At 45.0% G+C, this 24,854-nt stretch overlaps 1 protein-coding gene across 1 annotated transcript in view; it reads left to right on the plus strand.

Moving 5' to 3' along the window:
• The window catches only part of MGAT5 (mannosyl (alpha-1,6-)-glycoprotein beta-1,6-N-acetyl-glucosaminyltransferase), a 215,181-nt gene that overhangs the window by 105,004 nt on the left and 85,323 nt on the right, over positions 1-24,854 (plus strand). The window contains exons 9-10 of the mRNA XM_023757865.1: positions 3,206-3,339; positions 18,962-19,095. Coding sequence (XP_023613633.1) covers positions 3,206-3,339; positions 18,962-19,095 — 268 coding nt within the window. The remainder of the gene's footprint in view (positions 1-3,205; positions 3,340-18,961; positions 19,096-24,854) is intronic.

Raw genomic sequence — 24,854 nt, forward strand, 5'->3', positions numbered from 1 at the left:
CTTCTGTGCTGGAGACACCCCTCTGGGGCACAGACTTGCTTCAATGGGGCTTTGGTGCTCACTGAGTCTGCCCCCTGAGTGTGTCTTTTATGGTTCCACGGAGCTGCAAACTGGATGGTCCCAATCTGACCTCTGGGCTTCCTGGCTCCTGGATCTCTAGGGAGGTGCTAATCTAGCCTTTGCCTGTGGCTAGCCAGCAAAAGCCTCCCTGCAGGGCTTGGGCGGGGCAGGTCCCACAGGATCAACAGGGCGGGGCTAGCAGTTATGGCTGCTCTCAGTCTTGCCCTCAGAGGCTCTGCTTCTCAGTGTCCCGGTAATCCCTCCAAGCCCCTCGGAGAGAAAGCTGCCCTCGGGTCTGACAAATGCCAGACAGTCCCGCTTCTCCCGTATGAGTCTGGGTCCCTAGAGACTCGCCCGGAACTGGAGCTCAGAGCCTGAGACTCCCTCCCGATTGAAAACGACAACTGTGTCCTCAGCCGCCAGCCCGCTCCGCATGCACTCCGCACCTTAGTATTTTACTTCCGCACTGCGCCTCCTCTGAGTCTCGGTATGCTTTTCTCTTTCCTTCTAGTTGTAGAATTTCCACTCAGCCAGCCTTCCTGTGGTTCTGGATGATGTCCTTTCTGTCTTTTAGTTGTATTTTTGAAGTGGTTGTTCGAGGCAGCAAACTCCGGTGTTTACCTCTGCCGCCATCTTGGTTCCCATCCACCTGCCTTTTCTTTTCCTTCTCTTTTCTTCCTTGTCTAGACTGGTGATGCTGATCTCTGATGAGAACATCATCTCACCAAAATGGCAATTTACTGTTACTCTTCCTGGAACAACCAATCTGATAGTTGCACTTTTTCCCCTGAATCATACATTGATGTAAAAATGAAAAGTTGGGCCTTGGCTGGGTGGCTGTTTGTTGAAGTGTCATCTCATGCACGAAAAGGTCACGGATTCAGTTCCCCATCAGGGTACATGCCTAGGTTGCGGGTTGAATCCTTGGTCGGGGCACATACGGGAGGCAACCAATCGATACTTCTCTCACACATGGATGTTTCTCTCTCTCCCTCTCCCTCTCCCTCTCTATCCCCCTCTCCCTCCCTCCCTCTCTCTAAAATCAATAAACATATCCTCAGGTGAGGATTTTTTTTAAAACTTGGAAGAATGAACTTCTTGAAAGTGGAAAAGAGAAGAAAGAAACTGAATCAAATACTTAAAAATCATTGCCATCCTCTGATTCTAAAATATGGGCTTTAATCTTTATTTACTTTCATGCTTGTTGGTCCAGTAAGAGCTATTCAGAAGCAGTATTGACACATAACAACAGAAAATATTGCTATTTTTATAGGTCATTTATGAGCTAAATTTACATCTATGTTTTGAGAATTAGTAATGAAATAAATGTAACCAAAATCAATACATTCTGTTTCAGTATTGATTCCTTTCTTCTGATTGGTCATTCCATGTGCACCCTAAAGCAGAGGTCAGCAGGCTTTTCTTGTAAGGGGCCAGAGAGTAAATATTTTAGGCTTTTCTAGACGGACGGTCTCTATCTCTCCTCACTCCACTATTATTGTGTGAAAGCAGCCACAAATAATATACAAACAACTGGTGTAGCTATATTAAAATAAAACTTTATTTTTGAATACTAAAAATTGAATTTTATACAATTTTCACATGTCACAAAATATTCTTTTTATTGTTCAACTAAAGATGTAAAGGTCATTCGTAGCTCGAAGGCTATGCTGAAATAGGCTGTAGATGGGATTCGGCCAGCCCTGTTGGAAGGCTTTGGTGGAACAGCCAAATGAAACATCTTCAGTTTCACTTCAGGCTCTGGGAGGAAGCAGTCGTATTCTCTTACTATCAGACACATGAAAATCACCATTGCCTTTTGAGCAAGATTCTAAGCTTTACCTAAAATCACATACTCTAATTAATTGGTGAAAATGTTGAAAGAGATAAGGTGTGCCATGTGCTTTGAGCAGAATAAGACCTCCATCTTCATCTGTTCCAGCTGCTGTAAGATAATAGCACAAGCTGGGGGCTCGTGCACAGCAAGCATTCTTCACTGCTCACATTCTGGAAACTGGGAGCCCAAGGCAAGGGTGCGAGCATGGCCAAATGAGGGCTGTCTTCCAGGTCTCAGACTTGGAATTCTCACAGGATGGAAGGGGCTAGGGCGCAAGCAATGCAGAGTTTCCTTTATAAGGCCACTAATCCTATTCACGAGGGCTCCACCCTCATGACCTAACCATCTCCCAACAGCCCCATCTACTAATACCATCACCTTTGCGGGTTAGGATTTCAACACATAAATTTTGGTGGACACAAAGTATACATAGTGGCCTCTAAAAATGACAGTTCTTTATTTCTTCAAATAAGTGTCCTTAGGCACCACTGTCTGCTCCGCCTGCTGGACACAGCAGTGAGCATGCACTTTGTAGTTCAGCTTTGGGGAACATTTACTCATCTCTCTCTCTTTTTTTAATCCTCACCCGAGGAGGATATGTGTATTGATTTGAGAGAGAGAAAAATAAATAAATAAATAAATAAATAAATAAATAAATAAATAAATAAATAAATGTGAGAGAGAAACATGAATCAGTTGCCTCCTGTATGCACCCCGACCAGGGATGGAACCCACACTGTTTTGGTGTATGGGATGATGCTCCCACCAACTGAGCCACCAGCCAGGGTGCGTTGGAGAACTTTATTTCATGGGTGTTTGAGTCATCCTCTGAAGTGCATTGTGTCTGCTGCGTGATGGTCCAAGTAACATATGGAGATGCTTGGTTACACAGCTATTCTAAAACCTCTCAACTCCTGTCCAGTGGCATTTCCTGTTTAAAGTATCTGCCCTGGCTGATTTGGCTCAGTGGATAGAGCGTCGGCCTGTGGACTGAAGGGTCCCAGGTTCAATTCCCGTCAGGAGCACATGCCCGGATTACAGGCTCGATCCCCAATGGGGCCGTGCAGGAGGCAGCCGATCAGTGATTCTCTCTCATCATTGATGTTTTTATCTCTCTCTCTCTCTCTCTCTCTCTCTCTCTCTCTCTCTCTTCCCCCTTCTCTCCCTTCCTCTCTGAAACCAATAAAAATATATTTTTTTTTAAAGTATCTGTCCCTTTCTGGCAGTGCCTGAAAGAGGGGTTGGGGCTTTCACTTCCGGAACTTTGGGTCAAGGTTGCAGTTTTACCCACAGCACTTTTTCTTGCAGGTGCATGCTGCGCGTCCTGGACTCTTTCGGCACCGAGCCGGAGTTTAACCATGCCAGCTATGCCCAGTCCAAAGGCCACAAGACCCCCTGGGGAAAGTGGAATCTGAACCCGCAGCAGTTTTACACCATGTTCCGTGAGTATTCCTCTCTCGCACCTGCCTTTTAGAATGCTGCCACAGACAAATGGGGAAAGAGAGTAGATGGCATGTATTTGAGCCTATGATTCCCAGGGCCCTGAGTTGTAGAAATATGTGCCTTGGGAATAATGGAATTTTTTCTTAATTACTATCAAAGGCTATGTGAGCACTTAGAAGTGTTCTGGAGAAAAATGTTTCCACAGGATATATCAGGAGAAACCATAGGGAAAGGGCTTTGGGTCCACTTTGGGTTGGCAGACACTACACCTGTTCCCTGCCCCACAGGTGCTGTGTAGGGTCCACTTGATTAGAGACAAGGAATGGGGTCTTCTGTGGCCACACATTTTCCAAATAAGCAAACCTTAATTACTTACGCATCAAATTTTGCAAAGAAAACTGTTAGCCTTTTTAAAATGGAACTTTTATTTTATTTTTGACTCTTGAGTGACAGACAGAGGAAGGGAGAGAGAGAGAGAGAGAGAGAAACATTGGTTGTTGTTCACTTATTGATGCATTCAGTGGTTGATTCTTGTATGTGCTCCTGCCAGGGATCATACCTGAAACCTGGTATATTTGGATCACCCTCTAACCAACTAAGCCACCCGGTCAGGACCTAAATGGAACTTTTTAAAACTGTTTCATACTTACCAACTTCTTAAACACGGACTCAGAAGGAAATCTCACTTCTTTTGTTCACGTGGTGTTATTGTCGCCAAGAGCAGTGGTTATTTTAGGAGGAGATGTACTGGACACACTGAGAGATGATACACTAACTGGCCCTTGCTGTGGGTCAGGTTCTGTATTGGTTTTTCTCCCACTTCCTTACTACTATCAGTTTACCTCATTTCATTTAAAATTAGCAGAATACTGTGAAGCCAGATTTGATAGTGTTCAGCAAAGAGCAGGTATGTTGTCTGAGTCAGTAGATCCCGGTGATGACATTCAGGTGATGACATTCAGTTCCGTAAACAAAAGGTCACCTGAGTAAGATAGTTCATTTGTATGCTCAGAGTGGAGAATTCCCATTTTCCAATATGATCAGAACATTTTAATCCATCTGTTGCCCCTGCCCTGCCTCTTCCTACATGGTTGCCTCACCCCCTTTTCTGCAGCCAGCAGAAGATGATTCTTTTCTCAGGTCATCTAAATGTAGCAGCAGACACATGGGACTAATCCCTCGGTATAAGGTATGAGAAGAGAGAATTGAGAAGAGTTCCTTTTAAAATCAGCTCAGAGAGAGCTGTGAGAGCGTGTTCTGTGCATGGTAAACGTGACTGTTCCTGGAGCAATGCATCCTGTCCCTGGGACACAGTTTAGGGGACAAAAAAATATAGGGCTTGTTGGGTGATGGATGACCCGTCAGCATGGTATAAAGCATGTGTAACTTTGAGGAGCTGGGATGAGGTCATACAAAATAACCTAAGAAGTAACCTGTGTTATGCCAAATGGAAAAATGTTAGCTATGTCTAAAGTGGCCGGAATTGATATGTATGCCCTCCACTGGATGGAGTTTTTCTAATCCCAGGAGGTGGGAATAAGCTTTTTCAGAAAGTATTATAAAGTTCTCTTATAGAATGTTGGAATTCAGAGTCCTGAAAAACACATTTTGTTGTACATAAATGGAGGATTTCCACAGTGTGGGTTGAATTGAAAGAAATTCACTGCTTACAGTGTAACTAGAGATGAAGACAGATTAATTCCTGTTCCCTGGGAAGTATGTGTGTCCTAATTGACTCTCATTCAGCAGGAATCAAGGGGAAAACTGGTACATTAGACAGCCCTTAAAAAAAAAAGAATGTGTATGTCAAAAACAATAACACCACAAGCAAATTCTTTAGCAGAGGGTTAGTATCCCTAATATATAAAGAACTTCTAAAAATAATGAGTAAAAAGTTCTACAATCCAGTATGAAGATGGGCAAAAGCTATTACCGTTTCAGAGGAAAATGAAATGTATTACCTCAAATATATGAAAATATAACTTCACTCACAATAGAGAAATGTGTTTTCAAACTGCACCAAGATACCACGTCCCACATATCAGATTGGCCAACGTTCAAAGTTTGCTAGCCCAGCCATTCCAGTGGCGAGGCCCAGGGACAGCAGCCTGCTCTCACCCTCATACTGGGGGGTAGGTGTCACCACCTCGCAGAACTGCCAGTGCATCTTTCCTTGCACTGAAGAGATCCTGTCTAGGAACCTATTCCAAAGGCAGGTAAGGGAAATAGAAAGAGGCCTGTGCAAAGGCTGTTTATTGGGCACTATTTGCAATACAGACTAGAAATAACCTGAATGTTCCCAATAGGGGACTGAGTGAATAACAGGGTCTGTGGACAGAGTCTAGGATCTATCTATAATAATCTATAATAATAAAAGCATAATATGCTAATTAGACCAGACATCCTTCCGGATGTCCTTCCTTCTGGACAAAGCCGCGGTGGGCAGGGGCTGTGGCAGAGGTGGTAGAGGTCCCCAGCCGTGGGGGCAGCAGTGGTGGGCAGGGGCTGCAGCAGAGCCCCTGGCCGTGGCCAAGGCCCTTGCATGAATTTCGTGCATCGGGCCTCTAGTTAAGTGATAAAAACCCAAGTGCAGGGCTGTGTGTAGACCTCTCCCTTGTATATAAGAAGGGTATGGAGGAAAGATGTATAAATACAGCCGTGTATATAAATTTGCTTATATTTTCAAAAGAAATAAAGGAGTAATAAATAAGTTAATACAAATGACTATCACTGGAGGGGGGTGTGTAGGGTCAGGGGTGGAAAGTAGATGTCTCTTAATGTACCTTCTTTCCACTTTAGAACCATTACTGTTTTATATAACCTAAAAAGAAAAACCAAAGAGGGAAGTATTCACTAATAACTGAAACAGTTTGAAAAAAATAAACCTAGTGATTTATCAGGTGCTGTCACTCTCTCATGCAGAGAAAATACTCATTTCAAGTGACTTCAAAACAGTCTTTGGATTGTACATTTATAGTGGGAAACATTTATATTGTTATTTAAAAATATTCCAGGTATACTGTAGGAGCCAAAATTTTCGGAATATAAGAAAGGGGACGTATTTAAAGAATTTAAGTAAAGAGTGTATAATATCCAACTTGAATAAGAAATATCAATAGTAGTATGAAATTTTTCTCTTTAAAAAGACCATGTTTCCCAGCTCTGTACTTTTAAAGGATCAAAAGTAAAAATGACTCACTAGCACTCAGACTAGGATTCCCTAAACACTTTCCCACTAAAAGGAACCCCTGCTTAGATAAGTAGTTGGTTCCCGGACTAGGGCAGGGAAAGTGCAGGATGGGACATCCTGGGAGCTGAGGCCAACCAGGGGTGGGGTCAGAGGACGCAGGAGCCGGAGATAGGGTAGTCAGAATATCAAAATGAATAATCACTGCAGTGGATTGAAATCAGACCAATGACAAATAATCCAGGAGTCCATGATACTTCAAATGAGGAAAACCCACAAAATCAATCGGTCACCTTTGCAAGTCGCTAGGATACATCTTCATTACCCTGAACAATACGGGGAAAGAATTCCACTTTGATCCTGATTTTCTAAGACAAATTGTATTTGACGACAATCAGATAGTTGATGAGAGAAAGTTGTTAATCATGGAGAAATCACAGCTAATAAATGCAAAAGGGCCCAGGAATTAGAAACTCAGCATTGTGTAGCCGCTAATGAGATAATGGAGCGAGGCAGGATCCTCACTGGCTGCTAAATCCATCAAGTAACAATTGGTGGGAAAATTCCCCACGGATGAGGCTGTCTTCAATGGAGGAACGAGGGGAAGGAAGCAGCTTGAGATGTTTTATCATGTTGCGATGTGTCCGTTGAAGAATTTGCAGCAGCAAACAGTGAGCCTGCACCCTGCTTCCCAGAACTGCCCTCAGAGAACATGGGTGCATCTTTGGGAGAGGGGCTCTTCCCTCCCCCATGACAAAGGGGTGGGGTCCAGTCCAGTCCAGCCCTGTCTTTCCCACAAAATCTCTAATTACCTCACCCTTTGGAGAAAACGTGGCTGTGCTAGTGGTCTGAAGTGCAGGTTTCCTGGTGCTTAGCTTATGGGCTGATAGTAATCACTTCATAATCGATGTACAAATATGCTCGTGTATTGCGGGTACACTTAGACTGTTGTCCATTGTAAAAAATTAGACGACGCGGAGGTAGAGTGTTGTGCTTATAGGATCAACTGTTCAGGTCCAGCTGCCTGTCTGTCTGTCTTTGAGACAGAGTACGTTCTGGCACAGGTGGCGTGCAGAGCGGGAATGGGCAGGCCTGGTCGGAGGCGAGCAGGAGGGCGGAGAGAAAATCGCACAGGATGAAGCATTTGTAGGAGCAGTGAAATGAGGTGCTCCTGACCCGACTGCATTGGCTCTCAAATATTCAGAGCTGTTTCTATTTCTACTCTAACTCATTGCCTCACTAAGTTGGCAGAGTTTCTACAAGTTGAAAGCCCAGTGTTTCTTTACTGTTTTGCCCTCCCAGTAAACCTCAGACCTTCCCTGGCACCGTCCTCTCCGTGTATCCTGTTGGAGGTGGGCCAGCACAGCCCGTTTCTGATCTCTCCCCGGCAGCTCTGCAGGGCCCAGCCACTGGTCAGACAACACGGATCTGCTGAGTGTCTTTTCCCAAGAAGCTGAGAGGTCCAGTGGCCCCTGGCTTCTTGTCCACACTCTAGCTGGCCCCTGAGCAAGGCACGATGACCTCCTTCCTGCCACCAAGCTACTCCTCCTCGAAGACCATGGTGCCTTCTCTTTCCCCACTGAGTCAGGGCCACAGTTCATAGCAAAGCATTCAAGACCTGTGTCTGTCAGGCCCCTGCCCCTTTTTCCCCCACATGCCCCTCCCCAGGTCCTGGCCCAGCCTCCCAGAGGCCTGCTGGTCTGGAAGGTGCCGCCCAGATTCCTCACCACTCCTGCCTCCTTCGAATCACCCTGAGAGCAGAATTTTTTAAGGGTCTATTTTTAATGTCTTTCTCCATCTTCCAATGAAATTTAAAAAGACACATAACCCTATTACAGAAACAGAGAAAGCCCCTCCCCACCAAAAACGTGTCCTGTACACCAATGCAAGCATTACCTTTTACGTTGGTTTAACACACACACTAAAATTTTGTATCTCCTTGTCTTCCACTTACATAATTTTTTAAAACCATCATTTCTAGGTCTGTTTTATAGTTCAAGTTGCTAGCTCCTAATTTTTATTTATTTGGAGATGCTTTTGAGAATTAATTATTGCTTTTTCTGAGCTTTCCAGGGACTTGTCTTGACCAAACATGTAGGCATCACTTTAGCCAGTGGCCTTTAGTCTGCTGTGTGTGCTGCTTTCTCTTAACTCCCAAAGGCAATCTCTTTTATGTTTTCTCAGTCCCAAGCAAGATGTTATACTTCAGAAAGAAAGCAATCTGCCCATGGAGAAGGCATTTGTCTATACAGTTTAGAGGAGAGAAATAAAACCCCACGGTGATGACTTTTAGCTTGAGTTGTCCGCTATTCAGGTAGTTCTAATGATCTACCCTCTCTCACAGCCACATCTGGCTTGCGTAAAGCATCATCAGTAATGAAACAGTCACCTAATGAAGTTTTTCATTCTTCCTCTGGAGACTGGCTGGAAGTAGCAATAGCAGAGATGATTAAATTCCTTATTCCTAGTTTCAGGCAAGTTTCATTTCAGGCCTATATTTACATCCTGCAGTGGAAAACTTTGAATAATGTTTAGTAGTCTGCTTAACAGCCTCACTATTCATATCACTATCACAGAACATTTTCTTATTTCTAGTAGTGTCTGCCTCTGTAGGTTTTTATTTATTTAGTGGACTAATTTTTTGAGTATCTTCAACATTTCAGCTGTCACTCACAATATGAAGACTCTAAAGAATTTGCCTTTTGGGTGCTCGCAATCTGTAGTTACAGTCGAGGCTGGGGACTATTCAGCTTTTCTCGGTTTGTGTGATTATTCGAGGCAGGAAAGACGGAGATGTAATGAAGTTGAGTGAAGAGATTAGAGACCTGGGAGGTGTTAATTTAGTCTTTCCACTTCATCTCCAGTCCATCTTTTTTTAACACCCTTCTTTCCCTACCTCCCCAAGGTTGTTCCTTAACAAGGGCTTAAGAAGTGACTAAGCCTAATTCATTTGCTCTTCATTGTGGGAGTGAATTGAAGACTTGGACTGGAATATTTTGGGGTTGTTGCTTTTACCACTTGTTCAGTGTCTGTACTGACCAGGCACGGTGTGCTGGGCTATGTGGGATGCTGAGGTGTCTGCTCTCCAGGTTTCTTCCTTATGGGGCCGGAGGCATATGATCAAAATTCAGGCTTTATCATACCTCCACTTTAGACATCACAGCTTCGTTGAATGGGGCAGAGAGGACCTCAACATGGAGGCAAAGCACATCCTGTTTGTTCTGTCACTCACTTCTGCGGGGGGAGGGAAGGGCGGTGAAAGTGTTGGTTCACAGTAAGGGTGACCAACTCATCCCAGTTTTCAAAGCGAATGGCTGCATCATGGGAACATCCTCTGTCCCACGCAAACCAGATGGTTGGTCATCCCATTTCATAGTAAGGGAGATGTATAGGGTAGAGCAGGTTATACAGAGGAGGAGGGAAGAAACTAAGACAACTGACAAAAACCCATTCCCTGGGCAAAATTCGTGGAAAGGAAAGCAGTGCAGGGGAGCGAATGCCTCACTCTTGACCTTCATGGTGACTGCAAAATAAAGCCTTCCAGTTCTCCAAGTTATGCCCCTTTAGCACTCCTGGTCTCGCTCACCTTTGAGATTCTAGGTGAAGTGTTGGGAAAGGGTTCAGCCATTTTGTTAAAAGGCTGCAGACGAAGAACTAATTGTGCCAGTTCATCAAATTGGGATTAGGATTTGGTGAGAGAGAGGGGCCAAGTCATTCATTACTGGCCACCAGCTTTGTGCCTATACTTGACATACATAATCTCATTCAGTCCCTGTTATTCAAGTTAAGCCCCAGAAGTTTAAAGTAATCTGCCCAGAACTGTAAGTGCAGAGCTGGATTTGAACACAGCACTTCACAGCCCAGGTCATTCTTCCCCGATGCTCACGGTAGAAAGATTGAGACATACTTGTCTGGCCTCATCTTCTCTTTGCTCCAGTGAACACACCACGGAGTCTTTAAAGAGGACACCAGGTCTTAGATCCTAGCTCCTTGTCAGGATTCCAGCACCATCCAGCTCCTGCCCACCTCAGGTGTTGTCTTGCCTCCTCTTGGCTCTTAGGTGCCAAGTTCTCTCTGCCAGCCAGACTGTTTGATATGCTGCTCCCTTGTCTGGAAGCCCCTCTCCTTCACTCCCCTTCGCCTGCTCATCCTTCGGGAGGCACACATCCCCAGGAAAGCTTTCCCTCTTGAGCCGGGCTGTCCTCTCTGAGGCTCTCATAGCACCTGTGTTCCAGCCCAGAGCCCACTCTGTGAGCCTTTGAGCATGATTCAGTGCCTGAAGTGGTACCCTCATTGGTAATAAATATCTGTTGAATTAATGAGTAAAGAACAATTACACCCAACTGCAAAATGAAGTGAATTAAAATGTAAGTCAGATCATGACACCCCAGTGGCCTCAGTGGCCTCAAGGCCTAATGTGGTCCAGCCCACGACCTGCCTGGCCTCATCTCTTACTGTGTGTCATTTTGCTCACCGCTTTCTAGCCTCCTTGCTGCTTCTTGGATGGCCCGGGCACACTCCTACTCTAGGACCTTTGCATTGATTGTTCCGTCTTCCAGAACATTCTTAGTTGTTCCTTAGACTTCCCTATCTCCTTCTGCAGGTCTTTAATTCAAATGACACTTCAGTGAGATTAACTCTGACTCACTCCCCCACTGTAAATGCTTTATTTTCCTCCATAACTATATCACCAGCCAGCATTTACGTTGCGCTTACTTTTGTTTATTATTTTCCCCCTATAATCTGAGGCATGTGTTAGTAAGGGTTTTGTCTGTTTTCTTCATTCTAAAATTCCAACATGTTGAAGAATGCCTGGCATATGGCAGGCATTCAGAAAATATTTATTGATTGAATTAAATTAAATTGAATGCTAAGGCCTATTCTGCTTTTAGTCCATGCAAGAAGGTAGGGAAGGGTAAGAAGTGTCGCACAGATTTCATATTCCAGAACCTTCCTGAGGCACCTAGGTTCGTGTTGCTCTCTCTGTCTCCCCACAGAACTCATGCACGTGGTTAGGTTTAAAGAGTTGTTCAGATCATATTGATTGTCATTGACATTCTAACTCTTCTTTCTCCAAGGACTTGAACTTCCAGCCACGTGTATATGCAGGATCAGATTGAAGTAGTGGCTTGTCGACAAAGAGTTTTATTTATTTTTTGCCTGACAAAGCAAGAGTTTTATTTATTTTTTAAATATAGTTTATTGATTGCAGAGAGGAAGGGGGAAGGAGAGAGAGAGAAAGAAACATCAAGGATGAGAGAGAATTATTGATCGGCTGCCTCCTGCATGCCCCACATCAGAGATCGAGCCCGCAACCCAGGTTTGTGCCCTGATCAGGAATTGAATCTCCACCTCATGGTTCATAGGTCAACACTCAACCACTGAGCCATGCTGGCTGGGCAAAAAGCAAGTGTTTTAGAAACGAGCCTTCCCTTTCACGGCAGGGGCAGATCTGTTAGCTTCAGCTAAGGGTCAGTTGCTTCCATGTACGGTTTTCTTTTTAGGCTGTGACAAGCAAAGGGGCTGTTTGTGATTTAAACTGCCCTTTTGGCCTTTAAGTTGGGCCGGGAGGGCTCCCACTGCTGTGCAGACCAGTGAATAATAGGATCAGCTTGCAGTTTCTTCTACAGCCAAAGTCTCTTCATGTGCGATGTTCTCTCAGGAGTCCATTGCTCATAAATTGTTTTTTGACACTTGAAAATTTTACTCTGGTGTGCTTCTGCCAACGGTTCAGGCACTTGTCTTTTTAACTCAGCTGTTTATAATAGTTTCCCCAGCCCATGCCCCAGCCTTCTGTCTCTCAAAGAGCCTGGTACCACTACCATTTCAAAAAAGTCAGTTTTGGTAAAATTCAAAGCAAACATCACTCACTGTCTGTGTACAGTTTTTAAGACCAGATTACTTCTTGTGTGATGTATCTTTTTTTTTCAATAAAGTTTTTTATATCATGCCAGTTTCTTTATCGTAGAAATTAGAATCAACAATGTGAATATGATGGCAGGCAATAGTCTTCCTTTGTTTTAACAAAATTTTTCAAATATACGAAAAAGGTGAGAGAAATGTACAGTAGAAACCCACCACCTAGACTCTACAATTAGCAGTTTGCTTTATTCTATGACATATCAATCCATGAATATCCATCAGTTCTCTCCATCCATCAGTTCACCTTTATTATGCATAAAAGAACACTTAATCCTTAGATGTTTTAGCATGATACCATTAGCTAGAGTTCAGTATTGATCACCAAACCAATTGTTTTTATTTCTTTTTTATCTATAACATTATTTGCCTACTACCTGTCTCCCCACCTGAATATAAGCTCAATGAAGGGAGCTTCATTTATGCTTGTCAGTTCACTGTTATATCATCAGCTTCTAAGTTGTTGCCTGGTTCATAGTACGTGCTCAATAAATGTTCTGATGTTAAATGAATGAAGATATTTAAAAACCTGTGATGTGCCTAGCCTGTGTGGTTCAGTGGTTAAGCATCGACCTATGAACCAGGAGGTCATGGTTCTATTCCAGTCAGGGCACATGCCCAGGTTGCAGACTCCATCCCCAGTGGGGGGGCATGGCAGAGGCTGCCAATCAGTGATTCTCTCTCACCATTGATGTTTCTATCTCTCTCTCCCTCTCCCTTCCTCTCTGAACTCAATAAAAATGTATTAAAAAAAAACTGTGATGTTAGGATTTTAAAAGGTTGTATTACTGATTTGTTTCCCTTCTTCCCAACATCAACTTTTTGTTGATTTATCAGTTCAATAAATATTTATTGATCACTTATAATATACCAGACCTGAGCTAGGTTCTGGGATAGAGTGATGGGCTGCCTTGAAAAACAGGCTTTGGTTTTGGGGCTTTTGTGTAAAGGGCATGATGGTAGAAGTAGTTTAGGCATAGCCACTGCTGCCTTGTAATATAGATCTACCTACAAATCAATCTCATCAGCTAATTAAGGATTCCTCATAGACTTAATCATGCATTCAAAACATATTTGCTGTATTTCTACTGGACTCTGGGAATTCACAGACACTTAAACATGGCTCAGTCCTCAGAGAGCCTGCAGTCTATCAGGGCAGATGGTGGTGTGTGGTGGGGCTCTAACTCTTCATGATCTGAGAGGAAGGGGGAATCCCTCAACTGGAAGGTGATGGTGCCTGGACTTAAAGGGAGGAGGAAGTGATAGATGTGCCAGACAGATGTCAGCATGAGATAAGACGGGAAAGCATGGCTTTGGGAACCCCCAGAAGGTCTTGGGAAGAGCAGTTTTGGTGGAAAGGTGACCTGCAATGAAGCTGAATGATAGGTGTGTGCCCTGCTTCATCCTGAAGGGGGCGGCATCTCTCAGCAGGAACCTGCTATCTTCACGTGTTCCTTTCAAAGACCACCTGGTCAGGCACCACAGAGGATGGATTAGAGTGAGGCAGCAGAGGGAAAGGGTCAAGGCGGGAGATTTGGAGACTACTTATATATCCACGACAGAGTTTACAGGGGTTCAGTGGTCTGTGTGATATGGGTTGGCTATACCAGTGAGCTGGCAGGCATGAATGAAGCTCCCTTCATTGAGCTTATGTTCAGGTGGGGAGACATGTAGATCGTCAAGAATTGGAATCATCTTAAACGTCTATGGTAGGGTGTATCAAGCAGGATTTATGTCATCTAGACTTGATCACAAGGATTTGTTGGCTCTTCCCACTGGGAATTGTCAAAAGCGGCTTTAGACAGCTTAATTTGGGGCTTGGAAGATGTCTTTATCCTCTCCATGTCTTGGCTTTGCATTTCTCTGGGTTGGCATTATTCTCAGGCAGCTGTCCTCACATAGGCACACAGATGGCATCTATAGCTCTCGACTTCCACCCTGCCGTCTCTATGAATGGAGCACAAGGACAGTGACTTCAAATGTTGCTCTGACTGGTCCTAGAGCAACTGTAACTGCTGGGACTTGGGTCATAAACCCATCTTTCAACTAAGCTCAGGTCAGGTGGAGCCCTCTGGATTATGTGCCCTATTCTCAGAGGCAGGGAGAGTGGGGACAGCCGAAGGGTCAGGATTCTGTCTGAATGAAAAAGATTCGAATGGCCTGGAAGGAAGGCTGGTTAGTTCTACAGAGTAATGCTGGCAGCTCAACACGTGGCATCGTGGCTGATGAGATAAGTCACCCACTGAAGTATTGCTTTAGCAAGCAGCGATGAGCTGTGGTTATTAACCCAGAAAGGCACCTGTGGCACATTGTGTAAGTGAAGAAACTTCCCAAAAGAGGAGGTATAATAGAATCCAATTTTGATTTGAGGATAAAAAAAGATCCCTTAGTCTAGGGGAAAAGCCCATTAACAGTGGTTATGTCTAGGTGGTAAGATGATGGATGACATCTTTATTTTCCTTATTATCTTTCTCTGTTCTCTGAAAATAAGTTTTACACTGAGGGTATATTTCTATTATAATCAAGAAAAAAACACCTTTCTATTTCAGGGAAAAGAAAACGTATCTATTGCAGAAACCTTAGTAAGAATTGATGAGGCCAGAACTAAGAATGGTGGAGAGAGGAGGGGAGGAGTTGAGAGTCTTGAGAAGCTAATCCTCAGGACTTGCTGATTGGCTGAGGGAGGGGCCCAGGCTGACTCTGGGGTCTCTGCTCTTGGTGACCTGGAGGCAGGGGGTTCCAACACTGTGGCCCCAGCTGTAATTAAAGACCAGCTGACACCTGTTAAAGCGAATATTTACACTTCTTAGAGATTTGGAGGTCTTGGTGGAAAAACAGACCTTGGAGATTTATGCCACTGAAAGAAAGATCCATTTGACTTAATAAAATTTTTGAATTACGTTTGAAGAAGAGGACATTGTTACTGCATGGTGTACATATAGTGTATAACTCACTTACTCAGTAGTAGTAAGTTCTGTGAGGGCAGAAAATCATCTTTTGGTTGGAATCCCTCAATACCTAGCATATAACCTGGTTGTAGAAATAGTGCTTTAAAATGTTTGCCACTGAATGAATTATTGAAGCTAAACTAACAGTTTTTAAGAGAAGTCATCACCATAATTTGCTCAGGAAACTCATCAAACTGGTTTATAATCGTTTGTAAATAGGCATTCCCAAAGTGCTTAAAACAATGCTTTTCTTAATAAAAAAAAATGTCCTAAATTATTTTAAGATGGTTGTTAATGTTTAGCAAGTCCCCTCAAATTTATAGGTGTAAATCCCAGCTGGGTCCTACCTACAGATGGCATAAATTGCTGAAGAAACGGATACATTTTTGATATATTTTTCCCTGAGTCTTTCATGTGTATTTCCGTCTACCTTATAATATTATTTTTCTCCATAGCATGTTTACCACTATAATTCACAGAGCCCAGAAAATACATTATTTGGACTATGAGGCTATATATTAGAAGTGCTTTATGGAGCTTGGGCTCTGGAACCAGCTGGTCTGGCTCTGAATCCCACATTGTGGTGTGTAGACATGGGTAGTTTAAGTAATTCTCTCTGTCCTCCCATCTGTACAAACATGTTATCAGGTTTTCATGAACTCAGCACGTAGTCAGAACTCCAATATCAGCCTTCTTTTAAAAACCATTTGTTGCCCAGACAGTGTAGCTCAGTGCTTGAATATTGACCCATAACCAAGAGGTCACTGGTTCGATTCCTGGTCAGGGCACATGGCCAGGTTAGTCTTGATCCCCAGGAGGGGGTGTTCAGGAGGCAGCCAATCAATGATTCTCTCTCGTCATTCATGTTTCTCTCTATATATCCCTCCCCTTTCCTCTTTAAAATCAATAAAAACACATTTTTAAAAAGCACATTTGTTTATCTCCTGGGACTGAGTGATTTCCAAAAGTACAGGATTTCCTGTGTCCCATTTGTGATGGGATTTCTTTGATTTCCCTTGAAATATGTAAATACCTTCCCTTAGAAACCCGCCCAACACAGCTAAAGTCCGTGTTCCCATCTTAAGGCAGAGCAAAAAGGCAAAGCGCGGATCTCCACAAAAAGGTCATTTCAGGTAGCATCAGCCTGTACTTGGGCTTTTGATTCATCACCATGCAGTACCCAGCTGCCGGCCAGCTCCTTGGAAGTAACCTAGGCCTGCCCTGCTGTTATTTCCAAATTGTCTGTTGGGCAGGTGCATTTGAGCAGCCCTGTTGCAGACCCCCAGGGTCCTGTGGCAGGGTCCATGGTACCTGGGAAGAAACACGGAGGGTCGTACCATTGTTATGACATGTGGTGGTGCACTTGCTGGTTGTTGATCCTCAAGTTCACATCTCCAGACAAGAGAAAGGAGGTGAAATAAAGTGTTCGGATGAAAACTTAGAGGAGAAGTAGTCTTTGTAATTCATTCTTTATACAGTGGCAAAGTTGATGTAGCACCAAATTATGGTCACAGTGCAACAAAGGCCTGCCATCCCTCTCACTATTCAGACTATGCCCTAGAGCAGCGGTTGCCAGCTGGTGGTCTGCGGACCACTGGTGGTCTGTGAAGTCCAAAACGTTGGCAACTGCGGCCCTAGAGAGATCTTTGACACAAAAATATAAAAACGTATGAGTTGTTTTTTTCTTTTTTGGGTTTGATGATCGTTTTATTTTTGACTACACCTGAGTGTATTTTAACATGAAATAAAACCTATTGTTTTCGATGCTAGATTGTTTCATTTTTTTCAGAAAGTGCCCGCACAGGGACTAGATCACTGAACTACAGAGACAGATATCAAAGCATGAAGCTTTGGTCACCACATAAATTTCCTGAAGATAAAAATCACAGCCTCAAAGGTGTCAAGATCCTATTTCAGATTTTTTACAATTAACCAAAGGTTTACAGAGAAATATTTGAAGCTGCCTTCTGAGTGCACTGGGCTCGCTTCCTGCCCCGGGTGCCTTCAGTGCCCTCCCCTCCAGCTCCTCAAAAAAGACACCAGCAATGATGGCCTCTTGTTGGCAGTAGAATTTATTCAGTAATTTACTTTCCAGCCAACTGCAGCCAATGCCATCGCCTCTGGGCACTTGTTCAAAAACACAGAAATGAAATAACAGATTGGCAAGACCACCACAACTCCCCAGTCACAACCCCATTATCTCCTCGTTCTGTCACCCCCATTAGGCAAAAGCCTGGGAGACTGGATGGTGATAACGCAGTATGTATGCAGCCCCTGCATCCCCACAGTTCAGGCTTCCCGCCAGGGCTCCCTCCTTCATCTTCACTCTGAGTGTTAGAGAGAGGGCCAAGCTCCCTCCCTCCTTCATCTTCACTCCAGGCTTTGGAGAGAGGGCCCTGAGCCTCAGATCCCCAGGCCTTCCCTGTGCCCACCCTGCCCACCTCAGGGCTGCTGAGCTGGCTCCCTGCCTGGAAAAGGGCTCCTGAGTCCTGAGAAAACGAGCCAGACAAAGGAACCCACTTCCTCTGTTTGTGGACCACCCACCAGTGAAAGAGGTCGTGTTGAATGAATGTGTGCCGGGTGGATTTTACTGAATGTCGAGGATCAATCCGCTTAAGTTATTTATAGCTGCTCTGTGCAAGTCAGCCTGTGACGGGGCAGTGGCTTCATTTAACAGCCTGGGGCCGATGTTTCTCTGGACAGAATGGATGTCCAGGAGAGGAGGGTCTTTTCATCCAGAGAGAATTGTTTTCTGATTGTTGTCTTCCGGGGAAATTCTTTTAAAATTGTAGGCATAAGAGACAAGTGTCTGACAAGGGGTAGGGGCTGCATTTCTCCTTGTCAGGTGTTAAACTGGGGAAGTTTTAGAACTCGCATTATGAGAGATCCAGAGGAAAACGTCTCTTCTCTTCCACAGTCTGTCCTGTTGTAGACTAGACACTGTCTCTGGGTGGTTGGCTGTTCAGGGTGGTTCACATCCTAGTGGGCTCCACCTTTTATTCTTTCTTCATTCTGTTCATCAGTTCATACAGCCCCTTAATTACGTCTTTCACTAGTAATTCTTAGAGGGTTGGGATGATGGTGTTTGGTTTTGTCCCCAAACCTCCTCTTAGCCACCTGGATGGTGAACACAGCTGGAGTCTGAATAGGGTGTGTAGGGCTCCCCGACAGCACCCCCAACCCTATTGAGAACCACTGATTCAGCTCTGTTCCCTACAGAGTTCTGGTTACTAGTGGTAAAGCCCAGAGGAGACAGTAGCCTTGTTCTGAGGAAACAGGAAAGAGGAGAGCACACAGCTGAATGCTTTTTAGACAAATGCATTTTCCACTAAAAAAAAAAAAAGCAGGATTTGGCTCAGGTTAATCCATCTTGAAGAGAATTACTCTCGGTGAATGTTCTGCTGGGGATGTGTGGGGGCAGCAGTCCCTCGCCCCTCCCAGGGAAGAAAGAACCGGGTAAGAGGAAAACATTTAGTTGTGTGCGAGATGGCTTGTATTAAATTTGTAACGGTCGTTGCTCCTTGCTGATTAAATCCTAACCACCCTGCTCTTTCCTTTCCGCATCAGCTCACACCCCAGACAACAGCTTCCTGGGCTTCGTGGTGGAGCAGCACCTGAACTCCAGCGACGTCCACCACATCAACGAGATCAAGAGGCAGAACCAGTCCCTCGTGTACGGCAAGGTGGACAACTTCTGGAAGGTGAGTCAGTCAATGCCTGCCTCTCTCTCACTGTTTGAAAAGACTTGGTTAATTTCACTTCGCTTTGATCCAGGGAGTAATCAAGCCCAGTGCCCAGTGCTTCTAATCTGCTTAGAAGTAAACAAGATGTGCAGGGATTTGGTGGCTCTGAGTTTGAGTGTCTGGTAAAGGCTGTCCCAGCTCCTCCACACAGTCTGCCCAGCACAGCCCTTCACTCCCTGTGCTGGAGTGACACGTTTCAGCCTCTTTCACATCCTGTACTTGCTTCCGAAAGCCAGTTCCCACAGAAGCTGGGTTTCTTTCCGGAGCAAAGCATTGCACAGAGACCTTTGCCAAGTCTTTGCCTCTGCCTTTTGTGAGATGATCCGGAAAGACAGGCGCTCCCTTTGCCTGGGGAGTGCAGGCCTTCGCATCCATTCGGCTGTAGTCAGTACGCACATTGGTCAGCTTTCCATTAACTGGGAAAGGGAAATGCCTGCCAGGACTGACTGCGGGCGGTTTGCTCAGGGAGATCTTCAACAAAACAACATTCTTGGCCACAGACTGAGCCAGGTTTTCCAAAAGCGCTGGGCTGTTGGGCCCCAGAGGGCCCTTGGTGCCCCTGGATGGTTTCCAGAGCACATCTGGGGAAGGTAAGACAGGAAAGGAACAGATTGCAGTGTGACCTGTCGACATGACATGCAGATCTTTTCTACGGGCGGTATGCGAATATCATAATTACCTTTGAGGATGTGTTTGTGTTGGAGAGAACAGACTCCCAAGAGTTCAAAACCTGCCTCTTTCTAAACATAAAAGGTAATTGCTTTCTGAATGGTCAGGAACTTTGGTCTCACATTTTCATGTCTTGCTCATTGAGGAAGTTAGAAGTCAGCACACTGAAGGCAGCACATGTGATGGACAGGGTCTGGACTCCCTGCTGTGGGTTTTCTGGCCCGTGTTCAGAAAAGGTAAAGCACTGTGACCCGCCTTCAGTTCTAAAATGCTAACTGTGCAGAAGAGATGATGAAATCGGCCCTTTTCCATGGAAGCAGATTTAGTTCCAGATAGTAAATGGCTAGAATTCTGTCTTCCTGTAGTACTGAGGTTCTCCACTAGGGGCAGTTTCACCCCAAGGGACATGTGGCAGGTCTGACTGTTGGGGGAGGTACTACTGGCATCTAGTGGGCTAAGGTCTGGGATGCTGCTAAACATCTAACGGCACAGGACTGCCCACAACAGGGAATATGTGGCACAAAATATCAGTGGTGCTGAGATGCTGAAACGCAGGCTGGTAAATAAGATTTTCTTCCTACATATGTTATTCCATATTTAGTCCTCTCAAGTAAAATAAAATCAGGCTAGACTATAAATGGTTATTGATAGTCTCTCTACAGGTTATCTGTAGTCTTCCCATGAATTTGTACACCTTTGAATCAAAATTTGCCATGTTAATAGAGCATCACTCAACTGACTTTCAGCCCAACTTGTGTTAAAAAGTACATGTTGGTCCCTGCCTGGTGTGCTCAGTGGCTAGAGTTTGTCCCGTATACCTCAGGGTCATGGGTTTGATTCCCAGTCAAGCGCACATACCTGGGTTGCAGGTTCATCCCTGCCCCTGGTTGGGGGGGCATGTGGGAGGCAACCAATCGATGTGTCCCTCTCACATCAATGTTTCTCTCTCCCCTCTGTCTCTCTTCCCCTCCCTCCCTTCCACTCTCTCGGAAAAAATATCCTCGAGTGAGAATTAACAAAAAAAAAAAAATAAGGACACATTGAGTGTTCCCATTTCTCAGCTCGATTTTGAAATGAATGGATTGTGGTACTGGTTTTGGGAGATGTGGGCTCTTAAAAAAGGGCAAGTGGCTTCTCCCCTCTGCACCTGTTCAAAGAAAATAGTTTGCATGCCTCTGTGGACTTGACCTTCACATTGTATCATTTCCATTTTGAAATCAAGTGCAGCGTCCTCCTGGGTGCTTCTGGCAGCTTTTTGGATTTTCCTAGAAAACTGAAACAATAAATCAGTTATGCATGCTTTGGGGTCACCTTTTCTTGGATAAATTAAGGCTGCCCTTCTCTGCCCCAACCCTAGTTTCCTAGGGCCACCCTGTTTCACACACATGCCCTCAACCAATTACCACCCCTCCTCATCCCTATCACAGCATCCTCTTCCTTTCATGTAATTTTAATACTTTTGTGATCACATATTTACCTTTTTCTGTCAGTCTCTGCTTACTTGCTAGACTGTAAGCTGTTTGAGGGAAGAAATCATTGATTTTGCTTTACCCAACATAACAGGTGCCAGTCTCCTTTTGATTTCATTGAACACGATTTACCTGGCGATCCTGGGACATGACTTGGAATGTGTTTTGCTTTGGGCATTGCCCTGTGCTCGCTGGTCCCTGGGACATAGAAGAGAGGGTTCGAAGGAAAAGGATTGGAGCCATTCCTGTGCAGATTCTGCAGAGTGGTTCTCAACCTTCCCAATGCCGCGACCCTTTAATACAGTTCCTCATGTTGTGGTGACCCCCAACCATGAAATTATTTTTGTTGCTACTTCATAACTGTAATTTTGCTACTGTTATGAATCATAATGTAAATATCTGATATGCTATATGTGTTTTTCGATGGTCACGACCCACAGGTTGAGAACCGCTGCTAGAGGTTCTGAGAGCCCATGGCGACATTAGCAGTGAGAGGCCTGCAAAGAAAACCCTGCGCAGGAGGCAGCCAGGCTCTGGGCCAGCTCTGCTGCCTGCTGCGTGATTTCTGGGCGGGCACCTCTGGGGTCTGTGTCCTCACTTGTATGCATGAAGGATTGGTAAAAAGGAATGAATTATTGCACAATAACACAGCAGATCTCAAAATAATTATGCTGAGTGTAAGAGCAAAACAAAAAAGGAGTATGATTCTGGGTATATAAAACTCTCGAAAATTCAAACCAATGCATAATGACAGAAAGCAGGCGGGTGGTTGCCTGGAGCAGGGTGAGAGCGAGGTGGGTGTGTCCACTGTCTAATTGTGGTGATGGCTTTAGGGCATGTCCATATATGCACACTTACAAAATGGTATGTTTTAAATATGGGCAGTTTATTATGTGCCAGTTAAACCTCAACAGTGCTGTTAACGTACATTAAAGTTGGCAAGACATGATTTTAGGGGCCAAATTTGGCCTGTGGCCTACATGCTAAAAATGGCTTTTCCATTTTGAAAGTCATAAAAAAAACAACCACCAGAATCTAAAACAAAAGAGTATGTGGCAGACCTTATGTGTTCCCACAAAATCTAAAATATTTGACATCTTTCCCTTTACAGAAAGTTTGCTAGCCCCTGCATGAGATCATTATTTACCTATGTTCCCTGGAGTCCTGGCCAGGGCCCAGCTGCTGTGGGAAGTCAGGGGGGCCACCCAGTATGGGTCCCACCAGCCACAGTAGCTCCGAGTTATCTCTGGTATAGATTCGGATGTCTAGTCTGAGGTCACTAGAAAAAGAGTTCAACTGCTTTAAACAACCAAAAATAAATCTTGAAAGTCTCCAGACTCGGTAACCTCTGAGTCTGAAAAAGAATTCCATTCTAAAAACTATGTAATTATCTCACTAATTTGGTCGACTTGGGCTTAGTTTAAATTAATGCAAAATTGGGAAGGGGAGTAGTTTGGAGAAGTGCCATTTTATTTCCTCATAGGAATTAACTGATCTTAGTTTTATATTGTTTTAATAACCCACCAAACACCTTTGTAATTAAAGAATGTACCGAAATCCTTGAAAAGAACCTAGTTGTCGTGCTTATTCTTTAATCTGCTTGGCCAGACTTTTCTTCCCAGATAATGGAGAGATCAACCAGATAAGTTTAAACCCTCCATAAGTGAAATTGGCATACATTCTGAAAAAATGAAATTGGAGTCCGTTTTGTTGAATTTGCTGGGAAAGCTAATGTGATTACAGCTGATGGTTCGGGTTCCAACCAGAAGAGCATTCAGAAGCTCATCTGATCCCTATATCTCCCCCAGTTTATTCCCCTTGGAGGAAAAGTCAATCAGAAAAGACCTTGTCGTCCTAGCCGGTTTGGCTTAGTGGATAGAGTGTCAGCCCTCAGACTGAAGGGTCCCGGGTTCCATTCCGGTCAAGGGCACATACTTCAGTTGCAGGCTCAATCCCTGGCCCTGGTCGGGGCACGTGTGGGAGGCGACCAATCAATGTGTCTCTCTCACATTGATGTTTCTCTCTTTCTGTCTCTCCCTCTCCCTTCCACTCTCTCTAAAACAGCAATGGAAAAATATCTCTGGGTGAGGATTAACACAAAATAAAAGAAAGAAAAGACGTTGTCATGATCCTGAGATCACGCTTGCCAGCGGCAGAAGCACGTTGCTTTTGCCCGGGGCGGAGTCAGAGGTGCCTGTGGAGAGGTGAACCCCGCCAGGGCAGCTACACCAGCCCTGGTCACCTGTGCATGGCTTTGTCTGGCTCAGTTCCTGGCACGTGCTCAAGGGCAGTCACATTGCAGAGCTTTTCCCCAGATTCAAGTGTAAATTTTTTGGGTGGGGAGACAGAGAAGAGAAACCAAATGCAAAGAGAAACATCAGAAATGAATCATTGGCTTTGAAGATTCCAAGGGCTACAGTCCAGAGGACTTAAGGATTTTCCAAAAATAGTGTTGGTTGCAGGCTGACTATAATCTAACCTTGTGTGGCGGTGGCACAAGCATGTCAGTGTTTGATGAGCAAATATGTACAGGAATGAACACTGAGCTTAAGAGAACCTTTGGGCAGCCTTTTTTTTCTGTCTCATCAGCCTAGTGGACTCTTCCCTGTTTCAGCAAGTTTTCTTCAGTCATCTTAAACCTATTGATGTTTACTTGTCCATAGAAGAAAGAACACGTTCTCCTTGTCGTACGGCAGGTCTTTGAATAACGCTGTTTCATTCAACATCCTTTCGTTATGATCTTGATAAAAGAAAAATTATTCTCAGTTAGAGCCACTCTCTGTGTGGGGTTTTAATGTTCTCCCATGTCTACTTGGGTTTTCTTTGGGTTCTTCAGTTTCCTCCCACACCCCAAAGATGTGCACGTCAGGTGAACTGGTGTGTCCACGTTGTCCCACCGGAATGAGTGTGGTGGGTGTGTGAGTGCCCTGTGATAGAAGGGTGTCCTGTGGGGAGGGGGCAGGGGGTAGGAGGGGGATTTCCACCTTACACCTTGAGCTGCCCAGAGAGGCTCTGGCCACCCATGACCCTGAACTGTGGATTAGAAAAGAATGATTTTGTTTTATTTATCCTTCTTAAATGTATGTTTAACTCACATTTATTTCATTGTTAACTAGAGGACCAGTGCACGAATTCGTGCACGGTTGGGTCTGGCTGGCCCAGCCCCAGTTCAGGGCGGATTGGGCTAGGCCTGTCGGGAGGAGGAGATGGTGGGAGGTTGGCTGGCTGGCCTGCCCTGATCGGGCGATCAGGGGCTGTGCTGGCTGGGAAGAGGAGCTGCTGGTGGACCCTGCCCCTCATTGGGGTTGGGGGGCCGATTGGGGGCATGGCCGGTCATGGGGAGGGGCTGTGTGCAGTGTGCCAGCCAGCCCCACCCCCGAATGGGGTGGGGGGGTGCTGATAGGGGGCCAGTGCCTGGGGGAGGGGCCATGGGTGGTTGGACGGCTGACCCTGCCCCTGATCGGGTGGGGGGGCTGATCTGGGGGTGGGGCCAGCTGGGGGGAGGGGCCTGCAGAGAGTTTGCATGCTGCCCCACCCCCGTTTTGAGAAGGGGGGCATTCAGGGGCAGGGCTGGGCCAG

The sequence above is a fragment of the Myotis lucifugus genome, unplaced genomic scaffold (genome assembly GCF_000147115.1).
Source record: "Myotis lucifugus unplaced genomic scaffold, Myoluc2.0 scaffold_116, whole genome shotgun sequence".
Classification (NCBI taxonomy): domain Eukaryota; kingdom Metazoa; phylum Chordata; class Mammalia; order Chiroptera; family Vespertilionidae; genus Myotis; species Myotis lucifugus.